The following is a 23,751-nucleotide window of genomic DNA, read 5'->3' as shown; positions in this document are numbered from 1 at the left end:
CGATGGTCAAGTTAAATCATTTGTAAAATACAATCAAACATCGACAATTCAATCACAACATGCCAATATGTCACAAGTAAGAAATATTGCAAATCGCAGTTACTTTTGTCGGTTTGAAGAACGGAGTCAATGGTTCGTTATATCCAACGAATAGGAAACGGAATCTCTCGTCAAAGTTCCGGGCGCAAAGTGAATATGCAGGTTATGAGGTAAAGGTTAGAGAGTGACGCGTTCACCCCAAGTTAATCCTACAAACAAGCGGGGGTGATTGTACGTTTGGCGACTTTATACTCCAAACAACAGGGGGTCATCCGTGTGAAGGTGACCTCTCTCATTGGTCAGTTACTTCCACCTGGGCGTCGTCTTGAGATCTGCCCAGAGGTGTGAAGTGGCTGATAGTTTAAATTCCATTATCTCAAATGTCCATGAAATGCTTAAACTTCAGAATAGAGCAATACAACGTTCATAACTGGTTTTGTTAGTATGATACAATTATTTTGATATCAAGATTGACTGATTTAACTATATCTGAAGGGGAGTTATAATCAAACATCAATTAAACACGTTCTAGGTAAATGAGAAAACACACATTATAACACATCGACTACTGTCATTGAATTAGTGTCCATGAGCCATGTAGTCCTTGAGAAATATGTTTGTAAATCCACGAAAGAAAGTTCTCCCTTATACTCCTTTGTCTGATACTGTGTGACCATGTGGTCTCTGTTCCTGACCCCATGCTGGGTCAGGGCTTTGAAGCTTCTACTTCTGGGAGATACAGACAAAGGGGAAGGACCCTTCCCCCTTTTCGGGGGTAGGGGAAAGGTGTGGATGGTACCAAGCTTTGTCTGTTGACTCTCTGCTACAAGTGGATGATTTGATCTATTGGTCGAGAATGACACATCCTAATTTCATGCAATTATGAGGTGTGTGTGTACACACAGTATGTCTGTGTGTGGGTGTTTTGATGAACCAGTTATTGAATTTAATGAGTCTAAAATCATTTGAACCCACTTGTGTGTGTGTGGCTGCATTGATATCTAACGATGGTGTCTCCCTGCCCCATCACCCCCTGCCCCCTGCCCCGTGCCCCCTGCCCCCTGCCCCCTGCCCCCTGCCCCCTGCCCCCGCCAGGTGTGTGTGATCGGAGACTGCGTTGGGGGAATCCTGGGTTTTGACGCCCTGTGCAGCAGCAACCAGACGGTGTGTGAGAGCCAGAACAGCAGCCGCAGGGGCAGCCTAGTGAGCGTGCAGGTAACCCTCACCTACCCCCCTCTTACACCCCTGTCACCCTCAGCTACCCCCCTCTTACACCCCTCTCACCCTCACCTACCCCTCTCTTACACCCCTCTCACCCTCAGCTACCCCCCTCTTACACCCCTCTCACCCTCAGCTACCCCCCTCTTACACCCCTCTCACCCTCACCTACACCCCTCTCACCCCTCACCTACACCCTCACCCCCACCTATACTGCAACCCCCTCCCTCCCCACTTCACCCCTCACCCCCACTATCCCTCCACACCCACCCTAAACGCTCCTCCCTCCCTCCTCCTCTGGGGGCGTGCAGGACCAGGACCTGCTCTCCCCTGGCATCGTGATCAGCAGCGGGCTTGGCTCCACCTCGCCCACCCTGGAGGGCAGCCGCCACCTGAGCCGCAGCAACATCGACATCCCACGCTGCGGGGGCGCTGAAGAGCCCCGGAGGCCGCTGCCCCGCAAGAGGAGCGACTCGTCCTACGAGCTGGACACCATCAAGCAGCACCAGGCCTTCCTGTCCAGGTGGGGGTGTGGGAGGGGTGGGGGTGTGGCAGGGGTGGGGGGTGCGTGAGCAGGGCTCGACAGTCCCGTCCTCCCGTGAATGAAGAAAACGTGAAAGCTTTTTGTAGAAAATATTTCTCTAACCTTTAGAAACTGAGAAAAAAAAAAAAAAAAAAAAAAAGAGGATGTTGGACAACTGGATGTTGTAGGGCTGTCTTGGTTGACACGACTCTGCAACATCGCGTGGACATCGGGGACAGTGCCTCTGGACTGGCAGACCGGGGTGGTGGTTCCCCTCTTTAAAAAGGGGGACCGGAGGGTGTGCTCCAACTTTAGGGGGATCACACTCCTCAGCCTCCCTGGGAAAGTCTATTCAGGGGTCCTGGAGAGGAGGGTCCGTCGGATTGTCGAACCTCGGATTCAGGAGGAGCAATGTGGTTTTCGTCCTGGCCGTGGAACAGTGGACCAGCTTTATACCCTCCGCGGAGTCCTGGAGGGTACATGGGAGTTCGCCCAACCAGTCTACACATGTTTTGTGGATTTGGAAAAGGCGTTCGACCGTGTCCCTCGGGGGCTCATGTGGGGGGTGCTCCGAGAGTACGGGGTACCGGATTTCCGGATCGGGGCTGTCCGGTCCCTGTACGACCGGTGCCAGAGTTTGGTCCGCATTGCCGGTAGTAAGTCGAACTTGTTTCCGGTGAGGGTTGGACTCCGCCAGGGCTGCCCTATGTCACCGATTCTGTTCATTACCTATATGGACAGAATTTCTAGGCGCAGCCAGGGTGTTGAGGGGGTCCGGTTTGGTGACCTCAGGATCGGGTCGCTGCTTTTTGCGGATGATGTGGTCCTGTTGGCTTCATCGGGCCGTGACCTTCAGCTCTCACTGGAGCGGTTCGCAACCGAATGTGAAGCGGCTGGGATGCGAATCAGCACCTCCAAATCTGAGGCCATGGTAATCGACCGGAAAAGGGTGGAGTGCCATCTCCGGGTCGGGGAGGAGATCCTGAACCAAGCGGAGGAGTTCAAGTATCTCGGGGTCTTGTTCACGAGTGAGGGAAGAATGGAGCGCGAGGTCGACAGGCGGATCGGTGCGGCGTCCGCAGTGATGCGGGCTCTGCATCGGTCCGTCGTGGTGAAGAAGGAGCTGAGTCGAAAGGCGAAGCTCTCTATTTACCAGTCGATCTACGTTCCTACCCTCACCTATGGTCACGAACTATGGGTAGTGACCGAAAGAACGAGATCGCGAATACAAGCGGCCGAAATGAGCTTTCTCCGTAGGGTGTCCGGGCTCTCCCTTAGAGATAGGGTGAGAAGCTCGATCATCCGGGAGGGGCTCAGAGTAGAACCGCTGCTCCTCCGCGTCGAGAGGAGCCAGCTGAGGTGGCTCGGGCATCTGATTAGGATGCCTCCTGGACGCCTCCCTGGTGAGGTGTTCCGGGCACGTCCCACTGGGAAGAGGCCCCGGGGAAGACCCAGGACACGCTGGAGGGACTATGTCTCTCAGCTGGCCTGGGAACGCCTTGGGGTCCCCCAGGAAGAGCTGGCGGAAGTGGCCGGGGGGAGGGAAGTCTGGGCCTCCCTGCTTAGGTCGCTGCCCCCGCGACCCGATCCCCGGACAAGCGGCAGATGACGACGACGACCTTTAGAAACTTTATTTTTCCTTCCCCAAACTTTTTTCAAACCTTTAGAAAATATTTTGTTAGCCTCACCATGAAATATTGCCGGGTTGTGATTGGCTGGTGTGTGTGTGTGCCCCCTCAGCCTGCACTCCAGCATGCTGCGGAGTGACGCCGTGTCCCGCAGGTCCAGCAGCAGCACCATGCTGGACGGAAGCTCCCTGGGGAAGTTTGACTTTGAGGTGGCCGACTTCTTCCTGTTTGGCTCCCCGCTGGGTCTGGTGCTGGCGCTGAGGAAGACGGTGATCCCCTCTCTGGACGGTGAGGAGCCCTACACGCCCATCCAACCCCACGCCACACGTCGTCATGGTTATAATATGAGACCATGCGTCGTCACGGTTATAATATGAGACCATGCGTCGTCACGGTTATAATATGAGACCCCGCGTCGTCATGGTTATAATATGAAACCATGCGTCGTCACGGTTATAATATGAGACCCCGCGTCGTCATGGTTATAATATGAGACCATGCGTCATCATGGTTATAATGTCGTTCACTTATGGGATGGTTCTGTTAACCCCCCCAATGCCCCCTCCCCCCTCCACCCCCCCCTGGCCCCCTGTGGTGTCTCCCCTCAGTGGCCCTGCTGCGGCCGGCCTGCCAGCAGGTGTACAACCTGTTCCACCCTGCCGACCCCTCAGCCTCCCGCCTGGAGCCCCTCCTGGAGAAGAAGTTCCACCTGCTGCCCCCCTTCAGCGTGCCCCGCTACCAGCGCTTCCCCCTGGGGGACGGACACTCTGCCCTGCTGGGTGAGCCCTCCACACACACACACACGCTCACTCACACACGCACACACACACACACTCACTCACACACACACACACACACATGACAGCTTCACAAAACACACACACATGACAGCTTCACAAAACACACACACACAACAGCTTCACAACACACACACGCATGCACAACAGATTTATCACACACACAGGGACACATACAAACATGAATGGTGACATGTCACCTTGAAGCATACATGAAAATAAGAAGTGTACAGAAATCCTATATACAGGAACTCCTGTTCGGCCCATCCCTCTAGGTGCTATGTGTTATGTGTCACAGACAATAGAAGTGAACTAATACAGCACGTTATTAGTTAAACGTCTTCTTTTGACCACGTTAGCAATGCAGGAGAACGTGCTGCCTGTGATCTGACAGTCTGATACACTGGAGTTTTACAACTGTGCTTAGTGTTGTTTGGAAAGTGATTGACACATCTTTGTGTTTTTTGGGGGGCTTGTAAGATCTCTGTTTTAACTTGCCCTTGCAGTTCTAGAGACTAGCCTGGTGTTTTGAACTTCCTCAAAGGTATAAAAGTTTGGCAAGATTTTCGGATTTGATTATTATGCTTTACTGTAACTTCAGTAGTAAAAACAAACTTTATTTGTATTGCGCATTTCATACCAGGAGGCAACACAATGCGCTTCTCAGTGGAGGAAAAGGGGTTAGGGGAAACAAACGTTTTTTTTTATGGGTAATAATCCCTTTATAACCCTGAGAAGCTGCGGGGTGTGGAATATATTTATGAGGTTAATAAAAAGTTATAATTTTAATTAAAATAGAGATCGCTCCAGGTGGTCCAGAATACCATTCATAGAAGCTAATCAAGAAAGCGTTAAATATTAAGAACGTTTAATAGATTCATTTAGGTTTGTGATTCTGTATTCAGACGTGATTTGACTAAAGAATCAATCTCGTAAGCATCCAGGCACCTCATCGCTGAACTCTTGACTGTAAAGGCTTCGACTCGTCTCTCCTGTCTCACGTTCTGGTTCTGCCTTCCTGTCTCTCTCTTGTCTTCCCTGTCTCCTTTCTCTTTCTCCCTCGGCCTCCCCGCCCTCCTTATCTGCACGCCCGACCCCTGACCCCTGACCCCTGACCCCTCTCTGTAGTGGAGACAGTCCAGAGCAACCCTCAGCTCCTGCCTGACAGCGGGACGCCCCTGTTCCTGCGTTGCCAGGAGACCATCAGTGAGACGTGTATCCCCGTGCCTGTGTTAAACTGGCAGGAGAGCTCCCTCAAGTCCACACCCGCCAACCTGGAGTGTGTGTACAGTCTCCCTTTACCTGAATCCTAGCCCCTCTCCTCTCCGCTCATTCTCCTCTCTTCCTCCTCTCCTCTCTCACTGCGTGTCAGACGACCTGCATCATCATCCTTCCTCCCTGTGGTGTTTTGTGATGTCACTTCCCCTCCCTCCTCCCTGTCACTGCATTCCCAGTGTCGCCGCATGAGGTCACTGTGAGAATGAGGGCCTGGACCGGGGTCACCTCAGGTCACCCCTGTCCCTAGGATTAGGGGTCACACCTCAGGCCTCTCCAGGTCACCTCCCCCCCCCCCCCCCCCCCCCCCCCCCCCCCCCCCCCCCCCCCCCCCCCCACCCCCGTGAACCCAACTCCTCCTAGATCTCCTGTCGTAGCCTGTTGACCGAGACAAATCAAAAGGCCGGTTCTGTGTTACATGGTTTATTGGTGTCTTTGATAAATATTTCATATCGGTGTGCTATTACAAACATGCCAACGGCGGCTATTTAACTAGCCGGAACGACTGCTGTGTTACATGTTAGAGAGGATTTTGACCTGGAGGAGAACTGAAGGGGGTTAGCTACAGCGCTGCCACAGATGATAGGTGCCCTTGGCAAGGGCAGGAAGAAATGTGCTTCTGTGTTTGTGGTGTGGCACTACTGTCTCTCTATAGCTCCACTATAAGAGTGGGGTCCGCAGTTTTGTCTGTCAAGACTAATTCTTCTATTGGCACAGTAATAGTGGAAGCTGTAGAGACTGTGTGGTGTGTTGTGTGTTTGATGTGTTGTGTTTGCAGACAAGGAATCCAGTCCCTTAGATATGCGTTTGTACGTCTTTGTGTTATTTCCTCTTTTGGGGGATGCCCCTGAAAGGTGTTTTGAATATGAATATACCTTATATTTTCAGCTAAGTTTGTTCTAACTTGACTCACACAATGCCCATTGACACGAGCCACCTGTGAAACCGCTAAAACTGTGAGTGTGAGTGAGTGTTAGAGAGCTTGTCATCATCTGTTGTACTCATCCGACCGTCGCGTGACCCCATCACTGTCCCTGAAATGTGACCGCGGCCGTCGCCCCCCAGTCTCACGTCCGGCGAGAATCTGGCCTGGCGTCACATTTCTCGGCCTCCTCCCCCTCCCCTCCTCTCCCGCTCTCCCCCTTTGTCCTTGTCTAATGAGATCTCCTTGTTTCAACTCACTAGCGGATGTTGTTCAGTCTCATGGTGGTGTCTTCATGGACAGTTCGTACCCCTCGTCCCCCATAACGGGGCCCCAGTCTCGGGGGCTGCGGAGGGCCAGTGAGGCCAGCATTGCCAGCCAGGCCTCAGGAATGGCAGACAGTTACACTGCCACCAACATAGCCAACAGTAAGTGTTCCTGTTACCACCGATTCTCTCCTCTCTCTCTCACGCTCACTAACGTGCAGTCACACACACACGGTTCTCTCTGTCTCTTTCTCGTTCTTTTTCTCTTATCTCTCTTCTCGCTCCCTCCCTCCCTCCTCTCTCTCTCCCCCTCCCTCCTCTCTCCCTCCCTCCCTCCTCTCTCTCCCTCTCTCTCAGTCAACTGGAGCTCTCTTATCTCTCTCTATCATCCTGTCTCCTCCTCACCCTCTTTTCTCTCACTCTGCACTCAGCCTGCACGGTAGTTGAAAACTCGAGCGGATAGGCAATCCACTAGCTCTGTCTGCCTTGATTAAACGTCCCAGGCCTGCCCAGACCCGCTCGAGCGCAGTATGACACCAGTTATCACTCACTCCCATAAGCAGGGAGAGACAAGACCTTTTCCCTTTAAACCCCACAGAGGGAGAAAGCCTCACCCCACTCTCTACCTCCGGGGAAATGCAGGAAGAGCGCTGCATTTATCCCATGTGTTTGCCATGCATGTGAAGAGTCCCTGTTCTGCTGAGTCATTCCTGCATCGTCCACTCCCTGTCGCACTGTCTGCCAGACGACCAAGTGTTGGATGTTGATTGTCCCAGTCTCACCCTCTTCCCCAGTTCAGACGCACCTCCAGGAACGCAACACACCGCACGGCACACAACCACTAAACCAGTGTTTGTCAACCCTGGTCCTCAAGTACCCCCTGTCCTGCATGTTTTAGATGTTACCCTGCTCCAACACACCTGATTCAAATAAATGGGTCGTTATCTAGCTCTGTAGAAGCCTGGTAACGAACATTCATTTGAATCAGGTGTGTTGGAGCAGGGAAACATCTAAAACATGGTACTTGAGGACCAGGGTTGAGAACCACTGTGCTAAACCATGCTACTGAACTTGTTCTTATGTAAGCTCATTTTACCGAACACATACTGTTATTCGTTAGGATATGACTGCGATATCTTAAGATACACACATATATTCTCACTGACACATTGATGTACAGATCTATTGCTCCTTTTCAGGTTCACCTGGTGATTATGTGAGCACCTGCAGAATGCTAATTCATATTTCTTTCAGGATTGTATTTTCAGGTTATTATTAAACCAGCTGCTATAATGGAACCGTCCGTGTAGTGAAAGAAGGAAAAGCGGTTCAATGTGTCTTACGTCATCACCAGCCATCCATCATTCATTCATTCATCACGTTCACTTTCTTTTTGTCTTTGTTGTGTTTCTCTTTGTTTCCCGTAGCACAAACGTGCCAAACTAACCAGTCAAAAAAGGTCAGCCTTTTGTCCCAGCTGGCCTTGTCCTCACAAAATAAGTTCTTCCTGAGAAGTCCACCCAAGTCCCGCAGGAACGCCAGCCCCGCCCCGCCCCCGGGCCCTCAGGAGCTGGGAGCTGGGCGCAAGCAACGGCCAGACCCAGACCTGGATGCTGGCACTGAGACTAACAGAAGTCTGAGCCCGTCGGGCACGGACGAACCCTGCCTCTCTGCAGGGCTGGAGAACGCCATGTGTGACCTGATCTCTCTGGACTCTCAGACTGAAGTGGACGAAGGTACTTCTTCTTGATGGGACTCGAGCAGAACTCGTCTTCAGCCCAACACTTCCTTCCGCTTCTTCTAACACAGAACATAATTGCCACTCCCGTCTTCAGCTTCTGGTCTTCCGAAAGTTTCTCTGTTCTTTGGCTTAGTCTGTTAGATTTTTTTCTGAACTAAGAATCTTGTTCTTCTGGGAATAATTGTTGCTTTGTAGTCTGTGCGAGGCTTGATAACAGGGTAGTCACCGTTCAGCTGTGCACCTCTCAACACCCACCAGAGAAAACCAGCCAACAAAGACCCATCTTAGCCGGTTCAGTGAGTCGTCTCATCACAGCTGTTAGGAAGTATTTTTAGAAACATGGACACAGTATTTGGCAGAAAATCGGTGGAGTAAGAGTTCAGTAAGTTCTAGTAGGACACAGGACTAAGGACTTGTGACTGAAGCACTGTGTATAAACTCTTTTCTTTTGTGTAAATAATACAATAAAAATCCACCTTTAGTTATTTTTCTTACTAACACAATCATGCTTTTTTGTCGCAACTAACATTTGATCTTGATTTTTTTCCACACTGATTTTTACATTCATATTAATATTTCCTCTCTATTTATACTTGAAATCCTTTCCTCCTTCCTAGCTAAAGGATCTGCTGTGGAATAAATGGCCGTTGATTCAGTGTCATGTCTGGAAACAGGCTCCACGTTTAAACATGTTTGACCCCCTTCATGGGAGTGACACGGGAGGCCTCCATTCCTCCCTCCTCCTTCCCTCCTCCCCCATCCTCACCCATGCGCCTCTACCCCCGATGCAGTCGCAGCCCGCTGGTGGGGCACAAAGAGGATGGATTTTGCCCTCTACTGCCCCGACGCACTGACGGCCTTCCCCACCGTGGCGCTGCCTCACCTGTTCCACGCCTCCTACTGGGAGTCCACTGACGTGGTCTCCTTCCTGCTGCGCCAGGTCGGCACACAGCCCCCCGCCCAAAACAAAACATATATATATATATATACACAGGTTATACAGTGCCCTCCAAAAGTATTGGAACAGTGAGGCGAATTCCTTTATTTTTGCTGTAGACTGAAAACATTTGGGCTTGACATCAAATAATGAACGTGAGACCAGAGATCAACGTTTCAGCTTTTATTTCCAGGTATTTACATCAGGATCTGATGCACAATTAAGAAAATATCACAATTTGTTTGAATCCACCCATTTGTCATGTGATCAAAAGTATTGGAACAGATATACTTAAAACATATTTAAGTGAATAAGACTTAATATTTAGTTGCAAATCCTTTGCTTTCAATAACTGCAGCAAGTCTGTGACCCATTGACGTCACCAAACTTTTGCATTCTTCCTTTTTGATGCTTTCCCAGGCTTTCACTGCAGCCTCTTTCAGTTGTTGTTTGTTTTGTGGGGTTCCTCCCTTCAGTCTCCTCTTAAGCAGGTAAAATGCATGCTCTATAGGGTTTAAGTCTGGAGATTGACTTGGCCAGTCTAATACCTTCCATTTCTTGCCCCTGATGAACTCCTTTGTTGTTTTGGCAGTGTGTTTTGGGTCGTTATCTTGCTGCATGATGAAGGCTCTGCCAATCAGTTTGGTTGCATCTTTCCTTAAATTGGCAGACAAAATGTTTCTGTAGACTTCCGAGTTCATTTTGCTGCTGCCATCATGTGTTACATCCTCAATGAAGATTAATGAGCCCGTCCCAGAAGAAGCCATGCAAGCCCAAGCCATGACATTACCTCCACCGTGTTTCACAGATGAGCTTGTGTGTTTGGGATCATGAGCAGTTCCTTTCTTTCTCCAAACTTTAGCCTTTCGATCACTTTGGTAAAAGTTAATCTTTGTCTCATCAGTCCATAAAACTTTGTCCCAGAATTTTTGAGGTTCATCTCTGTACTTTTTGGCAAATTCCAGCCTGGCCTTCCTATTCTTCTTGCTAATGAGTGGTTTGCATCTTCTGGTGTAGCCCTTGTACTTTTGTTCATGAAGTCTTCTGCAAACAGTAGATAGTGATACCTTCACTCCTGCCATCTGGAGGTTGTTGCTGATCTCACTAACAGTTGTTTTAGGGTCTTTCTTTACAGCTCTCACAGTGTTTCTGTCATCAACTGCTGATGTTTTCCTTGGTCTACCTGTTCGACGTCTGTTACTTAGTACACCAGTAGTTTTCTTCTTCTTCAGGACATTCCAAATGGTTGTACTGGCTATGGCCAATGTTTCTGCAATGGCTCTGATTGATTTTCCATCTTCTCTAAGACTCACAATTGCTTGTTTTTCACCCAAAGACAGCGCTCTGGTTTTCATGTTGTTTTCACCTCTGAATACAGTCTGCATAGACAAAACCTATCTTACCCAATCTGAACCTGAGTGTAGACATTCAGTGGTATTTATTGATTGAATAATGTATGTAATAGGACACACCTGGGCAACAAAACACACCTGTCAGTCACATGTTCCATTACTTTTGCTCACGTGACAAATGGGTGGGTTCGAACAAAAAGGTGATATTTTCTAATTTGTGCATCAGATCCTGATGTAAATACCTGGAAATAAAAGCTGAAACGTTGATCTCTGGTTTCACATTCATCGTTTGATGTCAAGCCCAAATGTTTTCAGTCTACAGCAAAAATAAAGGAAATGGCCTCACTGTTCCAATACTTTTGGAGGGCACTGTATATAGACATAAAATCGATTTCAAATGTGCCCGTTAAATTCGATTAATAAAAAGTGGGTAGGGGTTTTAACCGTGAGGGATTTTAAGGTAGAGCCTTCCCAGCGACTCTGCCACACCTTACAGATTAAGCTTCATCGTGTGTCTTCCCTGCAGGTGATGAGGCATGATAACTCCAGCATCCTGGAGCTGGACGGCAAGGAGGTGTCAGAGTTCACCCCGTCCAAACCCAGGGAGAAGTGGCTCCGCAAGAGGACCCACGTCAAGATCAGGGTTCGTCCTGCCGAGTCTCGACTGGCGCCTGAACACCCGAGGGGCCTCTCCCCCGCCCCCTCTCCCCCGCCCCCTCTCCCCCGCCCCCCTTCCCCCGCCCCCTCTCCCCCGCCTCCTTTCCCCAGGCCCCGTCTCAACCCCGCCCCCTCTCCCCCGCTTCGTCTCCCCCGCCCCGTCTCCCCCGCCTCCTCTCCCCCGCCCCCTCTCCCCCGCCCCCTCTCCCCCGCCCCGTCTCCCCCGCCTCCTCTCCCCCGCCCCGTCTCCCCCGCCTCCTCTCCCCCGCCCCCTCTCCCCCACCCCGTCTCCCCCACCCCCTCTCCCCCGCCTCCTCTCCCCCGCCCCCTCTCCCCCGCCCCGTCTCCCCCACCCCCTCTCCCCCGCCCCCTCTCCCCCGCTTCGTCTCCCCCGCCCCGTCGGCTAACCCTCGTCTTCCCTGCCGTGTGTTTCTGACAGAACGTGACAGCCAACCACCGCATGAGTGATGCAGTGTTCACAGAGGGCAACCAGCAGGTGTTGACAGGACGCTTCATGTACGGACCCCTGGACATGGTCACCCTGACTGGGGAGAAGGTGGGTGCAGCAGGCCCTCTACCTCCAAACTCAATCCCAACACACCTTGTATATTAAAGTCATAATTACACCGATAGTTCAGTGTTATTCTGTGGCTATCAAGGTGTAGTACGGAGGGGCTTTTTGAGAGACTTGGTTGAGTGTCTGTCTGCTCCTGCTGTGTGAAGGTGGATCTCCACATCATGACTCAGCCTCCGTCCGGAGACTGGGTCTTCTTCGACACGGAGCTGACCAATAGCAGTGGCCGGGTGTCCTTCATCCTTCCAGAGGGCAGGAAGCTGGGAATCGGAGTTTACCCCGTGAAAATGGTGGTCAGGTAAGACCACCTCGAGTGGAAACACGGTTAACAGAGAGACACCCCCTCTATGCTGACTGTTTTGGTTTGTTCCGAACCCCCCCGTTGGGTTGGAGTTTGGAAAACCAACTTGTACTTTAGCTTTTTTTTCTTTTTTTTTGTGAGTTTATGGACGAGGGATTCTTGACTTCATGAATTCTTTTTCGTGGACCTGTCAAATACAGCTGTCTGAAGCTTCAGTGAGGCTTCACTCGCTGACTTCCTCCATTCTGCTGATGTCTGTCTGTCTCCATGTCCTTCCCCTGTCCTCGACTGTCTGTCTCTCTCAGAGGGGACCACACATTTGCAGACAGCTACCTGACGGTGCTTCCCAACGGAACAGAGTTTGTGGTGTTCAGCATCGACGGCTCGTTCGCTGCCAGTGTTTCAATCATGGGGAGTGACCCCAAGGTCCGCGCAGGGGCCGTGGATGTGGTCAGGTAACCGCGCACGTCTAACAGTCTCTCCCCTGCCACTTTGGATTGGATATAAAAGTAAATCAAACATGTGCCAACCGTGATTTTGTTTGTTTTGTGCCCCTGGTTTTCTCTTCTGGTCTCGTCTCTCCTGGTCTCTCCTGGTCTCTCCTGGTTTCTTCTGGTCTCTCCTGGTCTTTCCTGGTCTCTCCTCTACTGGTCTCTCCTCTCCTGGTCTCTCCTCTCCTGGTCTCTCCTGATCTCTCCTGGTCTCTCCTCTCCTGGTTTCTCCTGGTCTCTCCTCTCCTGGTCTCTCCTGGTTTCTCCTGGTCTCTCCTGGTCTTTCCTGGTCTCTCCTCTCCTGGTCTCTCCTCTCCTGGTCTCTCCTGGTCGCTCCTGTCTCCTCAGACACTGGCAGGACCTGGGCTACCTCATCATCTATGTGACGGGCCGTCCAGACATGCAGAAGCAGCGCGTGGTGGCCTGGCTGTCTCAGCACAACTTCCCCCACGGCATCGTGTCCTTCTGCGACGGCCTGGTCCACGACCCCCTCCGCCACAAGGCCAACTTCCTCAAGTCCCTCACAGAGGTCAGGGTAGGGGGAGTAGGGGGAGTAGGGGGGCATAGGGGGATGGGGGTAAGGAGGGGTGGGGAGTTGTGGAAGAAAGGGGATTACTTATGCGCTTGTGTTAATCAAAATTAGAAGATCGTCAGAATGGAGAGTAGATGAAGGCGTGAGGGGATGGTGCAAAGAAGGGATAAAGGCGTGCCAAAGTTAGGACGGGCAAAGATAATCGATAACAGAACCAGGAAGCAGTGAGTTCTCTCGATCGGACGTTTGATGGTGTCTGGTTTCCACAGGCTCACATGAAGATCATCGCCGGCTACGGTTCGACTAAAGACATCTCAGTCTACACGGCCATCGGTCTCACTTCCTCACAGATCTACATCGTTGGCCGGCCGTCCAAGAAGATGCAACATCAGTGCCAGGTACTGTTTACCTTCTGGGTTCTGGTCTTGGTCCTCCAGTGGCTCTGTGGCTCTTTATAGTCGTGCCACATTCAGCTTGGGGATCAAATAAACCCAGAACACTCCCATCATCTAGTCAGAATGAGAGTTGTCTGTTAATGCAGTGGTCTTCAACCCTGGTCCTCAGGGCCCACTCGCCCGGCATGTTCTAGATGTTTCCCTGTTCCAACACACCTGATTCAAACGAATGGGTTGTTTGAATCACTGTGTACAAAAAAACTGAGATGCAGTCCCTGTTTGTCCGTCTGTCTCCACAGTTCATCACGGAGGGCTACGCAGCCCACCTGTCTCAGCTGGAGTACACCCACCGCTCGCGGCCTGCCAAGACCAGCAGCGCCCGCATGGTCCTGCGGAAAGGTAGCTTCGGCCTGGGCACCAACAGCGACTTCCTGCGCAAGCGGAACCACCTGCTGCGCACCATCTCCGCCCAGCCGGCCCCGACCTCACCCACGGGCGTGGCCCACGGGCGGCCGGAGCGCACGCAGAGCCAGTCGGACACGGAGCGCGTGGAGCGGGACAGGCCGGAGAGGATTCACGGGCAGGGACCCGCCCAGCGCAGCATGAGCATGGCGGCCAGCTGCTTTGGACGCAGCGGCAGCACCAAGCTGGAGCCTGGAGCTTTCAACATGAAATAGGGAGAGGAGGGAAGGATGCATGGGATGGGTGGAGAGAGGGGGAATGGAGACTGGTGGAATGATATTGGAAGGGTGGGTTAGCAAAGGGAATGAGGCGGGGGCAGAAGGTGTGAGACAAACTGAGGGGGGTTGAAGTGAGGTATTGAGATGTGCAGGTGCTACAAACCGATCTTTTCAAAAGCAGCACCGACAAAAACAATTGACTCTTTTTGGACTTTTTTTTTTTTTTTATTGACGTAAGACATAGAACTGAGGTGTTTTAATACAGATGTTATTTAACCGGGGAAGATGCATGCACACACATAAACAAGCGACAGTAAATCGAAAGGAGTCTGAATGAAAATGCACCGTTTTCATATTTATTAGTCAGCGTGAAACTCACGCACCCACAGGCTGCAGGGTTTGGGTTAGTGTCACACAGGTGTGTCGTTACCCAGTATGCTATGCTACCGTTTGCAGTCACTGCAAACACAGAACTTACAGCCAAAATACATAAATACATGTCTATAAACCAGTGGTCATCATATTATGAGTCTTGCGTTGGTCACAGTTGCAGTACAATGCGTCGTCCTTTTTACAGTGCTCTGCTGTCGTTGACTTGTCTATACAGTGAGCATACATATTTTCTTACTCAAAGAACATAGGTATATGACTGTAAGTTAATTTGCCAAAAGCTGGCAGTATAGATATGAGTATACCGTATATGAACTGAATCCAAAACGTCCAGGTGGTTGTGGTAAGCTTGAACACTAGCTGTGTGAAGCAAGGTGGTGTAATTGTATAGGTGGAGAGAGTACCAAGATTTGTACATAATAATAATGTATTATATTGTAGATTGAGTCTGGTTTATTTGAGGGGGTTGTGGGAAGGTGGAAACAATGTGAAATGTTGGACACAGTTTTCAATATTATTTAATAGGACAGAGATACATAAATACATAGATATATTCCTTTTGTGATTTAAAAATCTACAGTGTTCTTTTAGAGGTTAATTTTGCCTCATCTTCTGCAGCCATTAATCTACAGCAGAGGCATTTGCCTGACAGTTGTATTTTTACCACATTGTTTGATGCAAATCACCATAATTGTATTATTGAAATAATGTGTCATATGTTTGTACGATACTTAGAACATTTGGGATATGACCTCTGTCTTGTTATCAGTTGGCTGTAAATGAGGCATTGAATGTGCTCATAGATATTAATTAGGTTAAAAGGGGAGTCCTTTTGTAGATACTGTAAATTATGCTTTGCCATATAGCATATAGAGTTAAGTCTTATTTCGTTATCTCAGTTGTTTCTCAAACTTGCGATCTCCTTGGATTATTGTTTTTTACACTCTAGATCTCTCGCTGTCGACAACACATCCAACCATGATGGACCAATCAGAAGGTGTTGCTGAGATGGTGTGCCATCAGCCAAGGCCTGCTATGACAGATTTACGGAAGAAGATAATGCAATGTAACGACAATCAAGGAAGCTGGTAATGCTAGCATAGCGATGGAGCTAAAGAGGAAAAGACGGAATGCTTGAGTAGATGAGTAGATTGTCTAGGTGCCCTTTGACCTTGAAACCCTACAACTATAGTAGATTACACAGACTAAATGAATCTATTAACTGGCTTTTATACTTGTAAGGTGGTCCCAGCAGTGGAAGCAAGGTTGCGTTGGCCGAATTAAGACAGAGAGAACTGTTCTGGTTTTAGTTTGGTTGGAAACTTTGCTTTTCACCTCAATACTAAAATGTCAGACTACTGGTGTCAATTTATCCTTTTCTCTCTTGAACAGTGACTTGAAGACACAGTAAACACAGCCAATCTGAGTGTCTCTGTCTCTGTCCCGTGTTCATAGATGTAGGTATCAGTTTGGCATTTGAGGGTGTCCCTGAAGACTGGCCGTAATGCTCCTCTGTCAACACATGGCTGGCTTGTTTCACATCAGTGAAAACGTGTTGTACTACGTGACTGATTCTGTGGACTGTGGACCTATCGCTAGTCAAGACCGTTTGATTTAAAATCGTTATCTGCAATCAAAGGACAGATTTGAAGATCAATCTGATTTCTGAACTTATAATGTATACAATATTAATTTACACATCTAAACAGACTACAGGGCAACAGTCAGTTGCGCCGTAACATCCATAAAATGTAATCATCACGTACAAACCTTACCGAATTTTAAATACCTTGTCTGAATATAGACAATCTCCATTGTTCTGCCACTAATAGGCATGACCAGTCTTTGCTTTATCAAATGTTCTTTTAAACGTTTCCCTCATTTTCTTAACTACCCGGTTAGAAGCTTCAATGGAATTTACTGGTCAGTGGAGAGTTTGGCACAGGATATTGGTCTATGTTTTTATTGATATGGAAGCAGTCCAAATGTACACAGGAACCTGTAGGCTACAGCTCACAGGTGAGAACCAATCAACAGTTCATTCCAGACAACATAACCGACAAGCTCCTTTTAACAGGTGTCATCTCATCCAACAGTTCTTATTTTAAAAAGTCAGTTTCCTTACCCCAGTAAGACTTATTTTCTGACTTAGTGCAATGTTAAAATACCTTGTACTTTGTGTAATTCTTATATTTTCAACTGCTCCTTTTTATTCTTTGTGTTTTCATGTACAGTGTATAAAGAAAGTATGAAGAATACTTGTTATTGGTGGTCTCTTACTGTGTTTTGGTAAGTAATACTAAAGTATCAAGCATCTATTGACAGCACTTTCATGGACAGAAACAATTCGAGACAATTTTGATAAAACCATTTAATCTAAAATTAAAAAATATTTTTCCTTAGCACAGATGACTAAAAAACTTAGTTACAAGTCAAACGGAATTATAATGATTTGAACTACATGGCACATGCACACACATTTATGATGTGACTGGCAGTGTAACTACAGCCGTGCAAACGCTACTCCCCTCCCCTGGCCGGCCTTGAGCTGGTCACAGATGTCTCTTCACAGCCCAAGCTCAGGCACACACAAAAAAGGGATTCTGCTACTTCTTCATTCCTAGTTTCTTCTGGAAGGCTTTCCCATCTCCCTTTGTGGCTTGCTGCGGAGAGAGAAAAGTCAGTAATGTCTACACATTACGTTTGTTTTAACCCCCCCCCCTTGATGTTAAGTAACCCGTTGTTAAGGCATCTGAGTAGTTTAATAACCCCTTGTGCTGCCTTCGGGTCACAGATGGTTCATACCAACTTTACCCAATACAAAAACAAATAAAAAGCATTTTCTTTTAACCTTCATGATGTGGGGGGTCTGAGACAGCCCGACGGTTAAAAGAAAATGCTTCACTATGTTTTTGAATGCGGTAAAGTTGTCGCAACACAACGGTGGGTCACAATGACTGATGGGTCAGAATGACCTGAAGATTACACAAGGGTTAAGAACCTTATTGATGTCTTTCTGTTTGTCTCGACTGACGATCTCTTCGATGATTTCACCTTCTCCCCTCACCAGCCTGTGTGTGTGTGTGTGTCGGGGGAGAAAACAGAATTTCACCATCCAACAGACCTCAGAACAAAGGGAAAAGGGAAGCGTTGAATGTGCTAGAACGAGGCGTACCTAGTGAGCCCGGATTCTGGGTCAACCACCCTGCGGATGATGCTCTGCCTGGCGTCGTACTCCTCTTTGGTTATCGGCCTCTTGGTAGAAAGTCTGGCCTTCTGTTCATCGGTCATCACTGGAGATACAAACACACACAGCCTCTGTTGGCCTGATATTCTGATGAGCTGTGCCTGAATGAGTAAGAGATTTAGTTTTACATCGTTTTAAAATGAACGATTAACTGTCATAGCTACCTGGGCCATGCTCTTCTGTGCCGTCATCACTTAACCACGTGTCCAAACAGGGTAGAATGTCTAGTGGCGGTTGGATGGGTTTGACGCTCGCGGTAACCTTTTCCTCAAGTTTCTTTAAGTTCTCGGCCAGTTTTTTCTCCTTCTTCAACGCTTTCTTCCTCTCTTTCCTCTCTTTAGCTTTTTTCTTCTTCAACTTCTTTTTCTTGGCTTTCCTTTTCTTCTTCTTTGACTTTTCGTCACTTGACGAGGAGGAAGACGAGGAAGACGAACTGGAAGACGATGAAGAAGCCTTCCTTTTCTTCTTCTTAACTTTTCCATCTGTGGCACACAACATGTTAAGGGGCAGAACAAATACAATTTCGTTTCGGTCAAATGTGACTGCCTGGCCGCTATCTACTTTATATTGACCGTCGCTAGCAACTTTAAATTGACCGTACATACCTTGGCTCTTCCGTGTTTTGCACGCTTTCTTTGGGGGAGTCGGACTGGAGCTGTTGCTGCTTGACGATGAGGAGGACGATGAGTTAGAACGTCTCCGCTTTTTCTTGACTTGTTTCTTATCCCGGCCTCGTTTGCTGCTTGTCGATCTGTCCCGTGACCTACTGCGATCCATGTTCGTAATGTGGAAGAAGCACAATATCTGCCGGCCTGCGTACTAGATAATTATTTGCTACGATTGTTTTCATTAAGGTGTAAACATCTATGTTGTCCCCCTCATGTTTCCGGGATGCAAGGAAGTGTCACCGCTCCGCATTAATGTCCTCATGGAAACATTGTAATGGGAACACTCGTTCCTTTCACAATCTAGTAGGCTAGTATTATTTTCCGAACGAAGTTCCATTTCACACATTCCAAACATGTATTTCACAGTCTCTAAAAACAGATTGGTAGCTTAGTCAAAATGTTTTAATAACTCCCAACTACTTATTTAAAATCCATATTACACGATGTTATAGTTAAGCTATACACTAGTAAACAGATGGCAGATCAGTTTACCAGCTATTTTTGTCCTCTTGAACGGTGCATCGTGTGAACAGTAATTTATAGTCATTGTCAATGCGTGGTGGTATCATTAATGCTACAGACACAAGACTGAAAGATATAAATGTTTAATATATCCCGTGTTCTCTTTTCTCCAGTCATGTACATTGTGAGTAAGTAACTTTCAGCACAACCTGAAGAACACATTGTAATAATGTTGACTTCAAAATCGTATTTACAAAAGGCATTTGTGAAACTGTAAATTTAAAGCTGGTAGTGTTTTAACATACTTGATACGCCTAAGCCTCTAGGCACACAATACTTGAGTCAGTATGGACACCGAAGGAAATGTTAATATTTCTCGCAACTACAAAGTAGTTAACAATAACAAAGTCCTTAATGGTTTTCTATACCTGACACATGCCTTGCTTTTCAAAATCAAATGATAACAGTAGCAGTAACAGGAATACATAGGTTCAAACTCAACCTTAGTTTTTTGTAAATCATTTGAAAAGTTTTTTTTGTCTAGCATAGAATAAATATATAGCTGCAACATGGTGAATTGTAACAGTCTGAAACTGCTTCGCAAGAACTGCGTCGTCAGCAGCGAGAAACTTAAAGCTATGACATTTCCCTCCAAGCCTGTGTGCAAGAAGAGCCTGCAGAGTTGCTCCGAGTAGAAAGAGGGGGGGGTTGGAATGTGTCACGGTGGATTGGCCAGAGACCACGACCTCTTAGGAGGTAGCCGCCATGCGGACCCTCTCAGGGGGGGTGAGCAGGACGTTTTTAGCTGCTTTGATGGTGTTCTTCATCAGCATGGCTACGGTCATGGGCCCCACTCCTCCAGGCACTGGGGTAATGAAGCTAGCCTTCTGCCTCACACCTGCACACAGAGATAAAGGACGCACGTTTAGAAGGCCGTGTCAGTGACGACGTGTGGTGTGTTATACTCAGATGCCACGGGTATGCCACGCGGAGCAAGGCCCAGACTGAGTCCTTACCTTCGAAATCGACATCCCCGACCAGTCTGTTTTTGCCGGTGAGGGGACACTGCACTCTGTTGATGCCGACGTCGATGACCGCGGCGCCTTCTTTAATCATGTCTGCCGTGATCAAGTTCGGAATCCCTGAGATTTCGGGAGAAGCATCATCGAGTTAGGAAGCCGTTGGACGGTTTCAGAGAGAGGTAAACAGAATTGATGCACAAGATCAAAGAGGATTGCAACCACACAAGCACAAGGGAAACATTGAAGATGGAAGAAGGCAGGACCCAGGAGAGGAGAAGGACCCGTACCTGCAGCTGCGACGATGATGTCTGCTATCTTGGTGTGCTGGCGGAGCTGCTCCTTAGGAGTGTACCGGTGAGAGATGGTAACGGTGGCGTCTCCTGCAGGCCGAACGTCGTGAGTTAGGGTTTGCGTGTTAAAGGCAGGGTAGGCAATGTTGTTGAGAAGCACTTTTTGTCATACATATTTTTGCCATACATATTTTTGCCAACACATAAAAGGTTTGACGGTAATATGAAAGTAATCCGACATCTGTGGGCTACGCAAGACTGTAATAAACACAACCAAGCTGTACCCTGACTAATGATTGGACGATGTCTGTGTCTAACTACCTACCAGTGCGCACTCTGCCCCTGCACTCAATGCGCTACAGTTACTAACTTTGCACAACATGCCTATATGACCTTTAAGTCTTTTCAAACCCATTTGAACCCTGGAGGGCGGGGCTTCACCACTCACCTCCTGGCCTCTCGTGGCGACCGTCCGTGTGCAGCAGCATGGCGATGGGCATGCCCACGTTCTTAGAGCGTCCTGCCACTAAAACATTCTTGCCAATAGTTGGAATACCTGTAAACAACACAGACGTAAACACAGATGTAAACAACAGATGTAAAAAACAGAGTCAGGCACTAAGAGAGAGATATAACTTTGATGTACATGATATAACATATGCATTACTTTGTGTGTATGGATTACACACATACACCAGGGCATTTCCACTCCTGAAAAGGAAAGACACTGCAACATCTAAACTAGCACTAAAGTAACATGAAGAAGGACAGTTGACCACTGGCGAGGACAGGGTTCTCTGTCAGGTACTTCACCTGTGCGTTTGATGATTTCCCAGACTCCCCAAGGCGTGGCTGGCAGCATGGTAGACTGGTCGAGACACATGCGGCCCACGTTGACCACGTGGAAGCCGTCCACATCTTTGCCGGGAGACACGGCGTTGCAGACGCGACGCTCGTCAATGTGCTCTGGGAGAAGTAAGCGAGAGGGTGCCATTGTCTAATCATGCTTGTAAATAATAATAATAACATAAAAGTAATAATAACATCACGCAGTAACAGAGCCATGACTGCGCTTTGGGCTGCGCTAGTAAGGAATACACATATAGGTGGAACTTTATTCATCCCCAGACAAAGACAAATTCAGACGTCACAGCAGCCCCAAAAATATGCAAAACGACTACTGTCTGAATTCTGAAGTATTCGAAGGTTGCATAAACTGTACCTTCACCTGAACCCTTCCCCCCCGCCCCCTGTAGCCCCGCCCCCTGCGTACCTGGTAGAGGCAGCTGGACCAGCAGTCCGTCCACGCGGTGGTCTGTGTTGAGGTTGTAGATGAGCTCCATCAGTTCCTCCTCCGTCACGGAGCAGGGCTTCAGAATGGTCTCGCTGCTGATGCCTGAACACAGGGAGGTGATGGAGTCATAAAGCCTCACTTTCACTCAGAGACGGAGAGAGACTGTGTGTGTATATGTGTATACATACCAACATCAGCTGCAGCCCGTGTCTTATTCAGAACGTAGGAGTGACTAGCTGCGTTGTCTCCCACGAGCACCACGCTGAGATGGGGCCTGCGGTTCCCGGTGGAAACCCACTGTTCCACGTCGTAACGTGCCTCTTCCCTGATCTGGCGGGCCAACTTCCTCCCTGAGATGACCACCGCTTCCTGTCTGGAGAGTTAGCAAGCAGAGACACAATTAGGTCAGAAACCATCTTCCTTCTTTCTGTGTTGGTGACTTTACCCTTTCATCCCAGACTAGTTTTTATGTTGTTGCATGGCAGTCAAGCAAAATAGATCAACCCAATAGGGCCTCCAGGAACACACCTCCAGAATCACCCTCAGAGCAGCAAAGGCTAACAACTACAGTTACAGTTCGTTGATGGTCTAAAGATAGCGAGACAAGTTATGCCCACTGTAACTTAAGACACTTTTAGGAAAATCTTTCCATGAATCCAGGCCAATGGCAGTCACTGGAAGAATCTACAGTTTAAAATCATATTTTCAATGCCCTGACAGTGAAGGCACTTATGTAATGGCATACACATTGGAGTAATAGCTAAGGAGTAATGAGCCATCAACAGTGATGTAACCACCCATTGATCCTGCCACCAGTAATTAACCATCTTGATCAATTGAGCGTAATTCCATTCCATCAGTTTTTGCCAGATAGTTTAAAAAGATAAAATTTTGCAGACAGAGTGACTTTAAAGGTGTTTAGACTTCAGGTGGCTTTAGCCTACCGATCCTCAAGTAAACAATTTTAAGCACTCAACTTTAGTTTATTTAAGTACTCGTACATAAGTATTATTCAGTGTCAGTTAGAAGGTCTTAGTTAGAAGCATCTCGTGCAACCTGTTAAGAGATTTCAGTCATCATGCGGTTTGTGTTGTGGGACTATGTGTGGAACATTAAATCCAACATCAATCACGAGGAACGTGCAGTACCGAGGGGTACGACTCGAATAAAACATGACACGGGAACATAAGCTTTATAGTGGGAGTAATTACATCTTGGAAGGAGTGCTGCCACGTACAGAATATCTGGTTCTTAAATTTCAAAATGTATACTGCGACAGGGGGGTTGGTCTTGGAATGCATGCAAGCGTTCGCTGCGATTTCATCAGCCGGTGTAATGGTACCGGCATATCCGCAAGGGGCGCCCTTGTCGTTGGCAACAATGCATTCATTTAAACGTTATGTAATAACCCATCTTCCAAAAATCTATACTTGAAACAATCTGTGCAAAGTTTACTGTCCAAAGTATCTGTGAATTTTTTAAGAAGATTCAGGCCGGATAAAACACAGATTCAGTCAAGCGGTAGGCAACAGGAAATCACGTAGTGGTCTAGTCATTTTACCTAAATCGTACCCAAGACATGGATATTTTAAACTCCCGGCTCTTGTTAATACGAGATTGATCTAGAATTGATAAGGTGCTTACCTTGACGCAGACATATGTAGACTACACACTTGATGTTGTGAGTGTTGGCACAATTTCCTTAAAGCTCTCAGCGTTGCCATGATATTTATTGTATCGGTTGTGATGAGTAGAAGGAAATGGAGTTACACGGTGTGACAGAGCGCGGTCTGTAAGAGCGACCAAGGTAGTTCGAAATGCTTTTAAAGCACCGGTTCCGGTTCCCTCCCATACCGTCTTCATACGTCAGCAATATTTGCCTCGAGCACTACGGCCCCACCCCGTGTCTATTTACGTATGTGCAAAGCCCACTCTATTTGAGGAAAGAAAGACAGAAAAAGAAAGAAAATGAATTCAGTGAGATGAGTGGTCTTTATATATTCTTAACGAACTATAGGCTAAAACTATTTCAAAAGAGTACATTGACATA

At 48.2% G+C, this 23,751-nt stretch overlaps 3 protein-coding genes across 7 annotated transcripts in view; 1 reads left to right on the top strand and 2 right to left on the bottom strand.

Moving 5' to 3' along the window:
* Nucleotides 1-14,588, top strand: part of LOC124464801 (membrane-associated phosphatidylinositol transfer protein 2) — a 45,218-nt gene extending 30,630 nt beyond the window's left edge. For 3 of the 5 annotated variants that reach the window (XM_047016657.1, XM_047016656.1, XM_047016659.1), the window contains 14 exons: nucleotides 1,135-1,254; nucleotides 1,569-1,780; nucleotides 3,521-3,696; nucleotides 4,017-4,187; nucleotides 6,666-6,830; nucleotides 8,096-8,404; nucleotides 9,201-9,349; nucleotides 11,225-11,341; nucleotides 11,795-11,911; nucleotides 12,079-12,227; nucleotides 12,536-12,685; nucleotides 13,070-13,250; nucleotides 13,523-13,651; nucleotides 13,948-14,588. In XM_047016657.1, coding sequence (XP_046872613.1) covers nucleotides 1,135-1,254; nucleotides 1,569-1,780; nucleotides 3,521-3,696; nucleotides 4,017-4,187; nucleotides 6,666-6,830; nucleotides 8,096-8,404; nucleotides 9,201-9,349; nucleotides 11,225-11,341; nucleotides 11,795-11,911; nucleotides 12,079-12,227; nucleotides 12,536-12,685; nucleotides 13,070-13,250; nucleotides 13,523-13,651; nucleotides 13,948-14,325 — 2,523 coding nt within the window. In that variant the 3' untranslated portion in view covers nucleotides 14,326-14,588. Of the gene's footprint in view, nucleotides 1-1,134; nucleotides 1,255-1,568; nucleotides 1,781-3,520; nucleotides 3,697-4,016; nucleotides 4,188-5,333; nucleotides 5,487-6,665; nucleotides 6,831-8,095; nucleotides 8,405-9,200; nucleotides 9,350-11,224; nucleotides 11,342-11,794; nucleotides 11,912-12,078; nucleotides 12,228-12,535; nucleotides 12,686-13,069; nucleotides 13,251-13,522; nucleotides 13,652-13,947 lie in introns of all 5 variants that reach the window. The other 2 variants (XM_047016660.1, XM_047016658.1) reach the window with 2 other exon arrangements.
* Nucleotides 14,589-15,611: 1,023 nt separating this feature from the next.
* On the bottom strand, nucleotides 15,612-19,114 carry arl6ip4 (ADP-ribosylation factor-like 6 interacting protein 4). Its single transcript, XM_047016698.1, has 5 exons — nucleotides 18,571-19,114; nucleotides 18,130-18,447; nucleotides 17,894-18,011; nucleotides 17,720-17,789; nucleotides 15,612-17,381 (listed from the first exon to the last, which is right to left on the bottom strand). The coding sequence occupies exons 1-5, from the start codon at nucleotides 18,740-18,742 to the stop codon at nucleotides 17,325-17,327; spliced, it is 735 nt and encodes a 244-aa protein (XP_046872654.1). The 5' UTR covers nucleotides 18,743-19,114; the 3' UTR covers nucleotides 15,612-17,324.
* Nucleotides 19,115-19,222: 108 nt separating this feature from the next.
* mthfd2 (methylenetetrahydrofolate dehydrogenase (NADP+ dependent) 2, methenyltetrahydrofolate cyclohydrolase) lies at nucleotides 19,223-23,534 on the bottom strand. The gene is made up of 8 exons (XM_047016692.1): nucleotides 23,346-23,534; nucleotides 21,890-22,074; nucleotides 21,681-21,803; nucleotides 21,221-21,373; nucleotides 20,856-20,963; nucleotides 20,405-20,497; nucleotides 20,112-20,237; nucleotides 19,223-19,993 (listed from the first exon to the last, which is right to left on the bottom strand). Exons 1-8 carry the CDS (start codon nucleotides 23,423-23,425, stop codon nucleotides 19,845-19,847), a joined length of 1,017 nt encoding a protein of 338 aa, XP_046872648.1. The 5' UTR covers nucleotides 23,426-23,534; the 3' UTR covers nucleotides 19,223-19,844.
* Between the last annotated feature and the right edge of the window lie 217 nt (nucleotides 23,535-23,751).

Source organism: Hypomesus transpacificus, unplaced genomic scaffold, assembly GCF_021917145.1.
Source record: "Hypomesus transpacificus isolate Combined female unplaced genomic scaffold, fHypTra1 scaffold_42, whole genome shotgun sequence".
NCBI lineage: Eukaryota > Metazoa > Chordata > Actinopteri > Osmeriformes > Osmeridae > Hypomesus > Hypomesus transpacificus.
This window is presented reverse-complemented; position numbering and strand designations above follow the sequence as displayed.

What these genes read in the sequence shown, in the direction of transcription:
- arl6ip4 (XM_047016698.1), bottom strand. Translation starts at nt 18,742, where the DNA reads ATGGATCGCAGTAGGTCACGGGACAGATCGACAAGCAGCAAACGAGGC. An exon ending in CACAGAAGAGCATGGCCCAG is followed by an intron (nt 18,012 to 18,129) that starts GTAGCTATGACA and finishes TTGTATCTCCAG; the next exon opens with TGATGACCGATGAACAGAAG. An exon ending in AACAGAAAGACATCAATAAG is followed by an intron (nt 17,382 to 17,719) that starts GTTCTTAACCCT and finishes CTCTCTCCGCAG; the next exon opens with CAAGCCACAAAGGGAGATGG.
- mthfd2 (XM_047016692.1), bottom strand. Translation starts at nt 23,425, where the DNA reads ATGGCAACGCTGAGAGCTTTAAGGAAATTGTGCCAACACTCACAACAT. An exon ending in CTACATATGTCTGCGTCAAG is followed by an intron (nt 22,075 to 23,345) that starts GTAAGCACCTTA and finishes CTAACTCTCCAG; the next exon opens with ACAGGAAGCGGTGGTCATCT. An exon ending in ACGGGCTGCAGCTGATGTTG is followed by an intron (nt 21,804 to 21,889) that starts GTATGTATACAC and finishes CCCTGTGTTCAG; the next exon opens with GCATCAGCAGCGAGACCATT.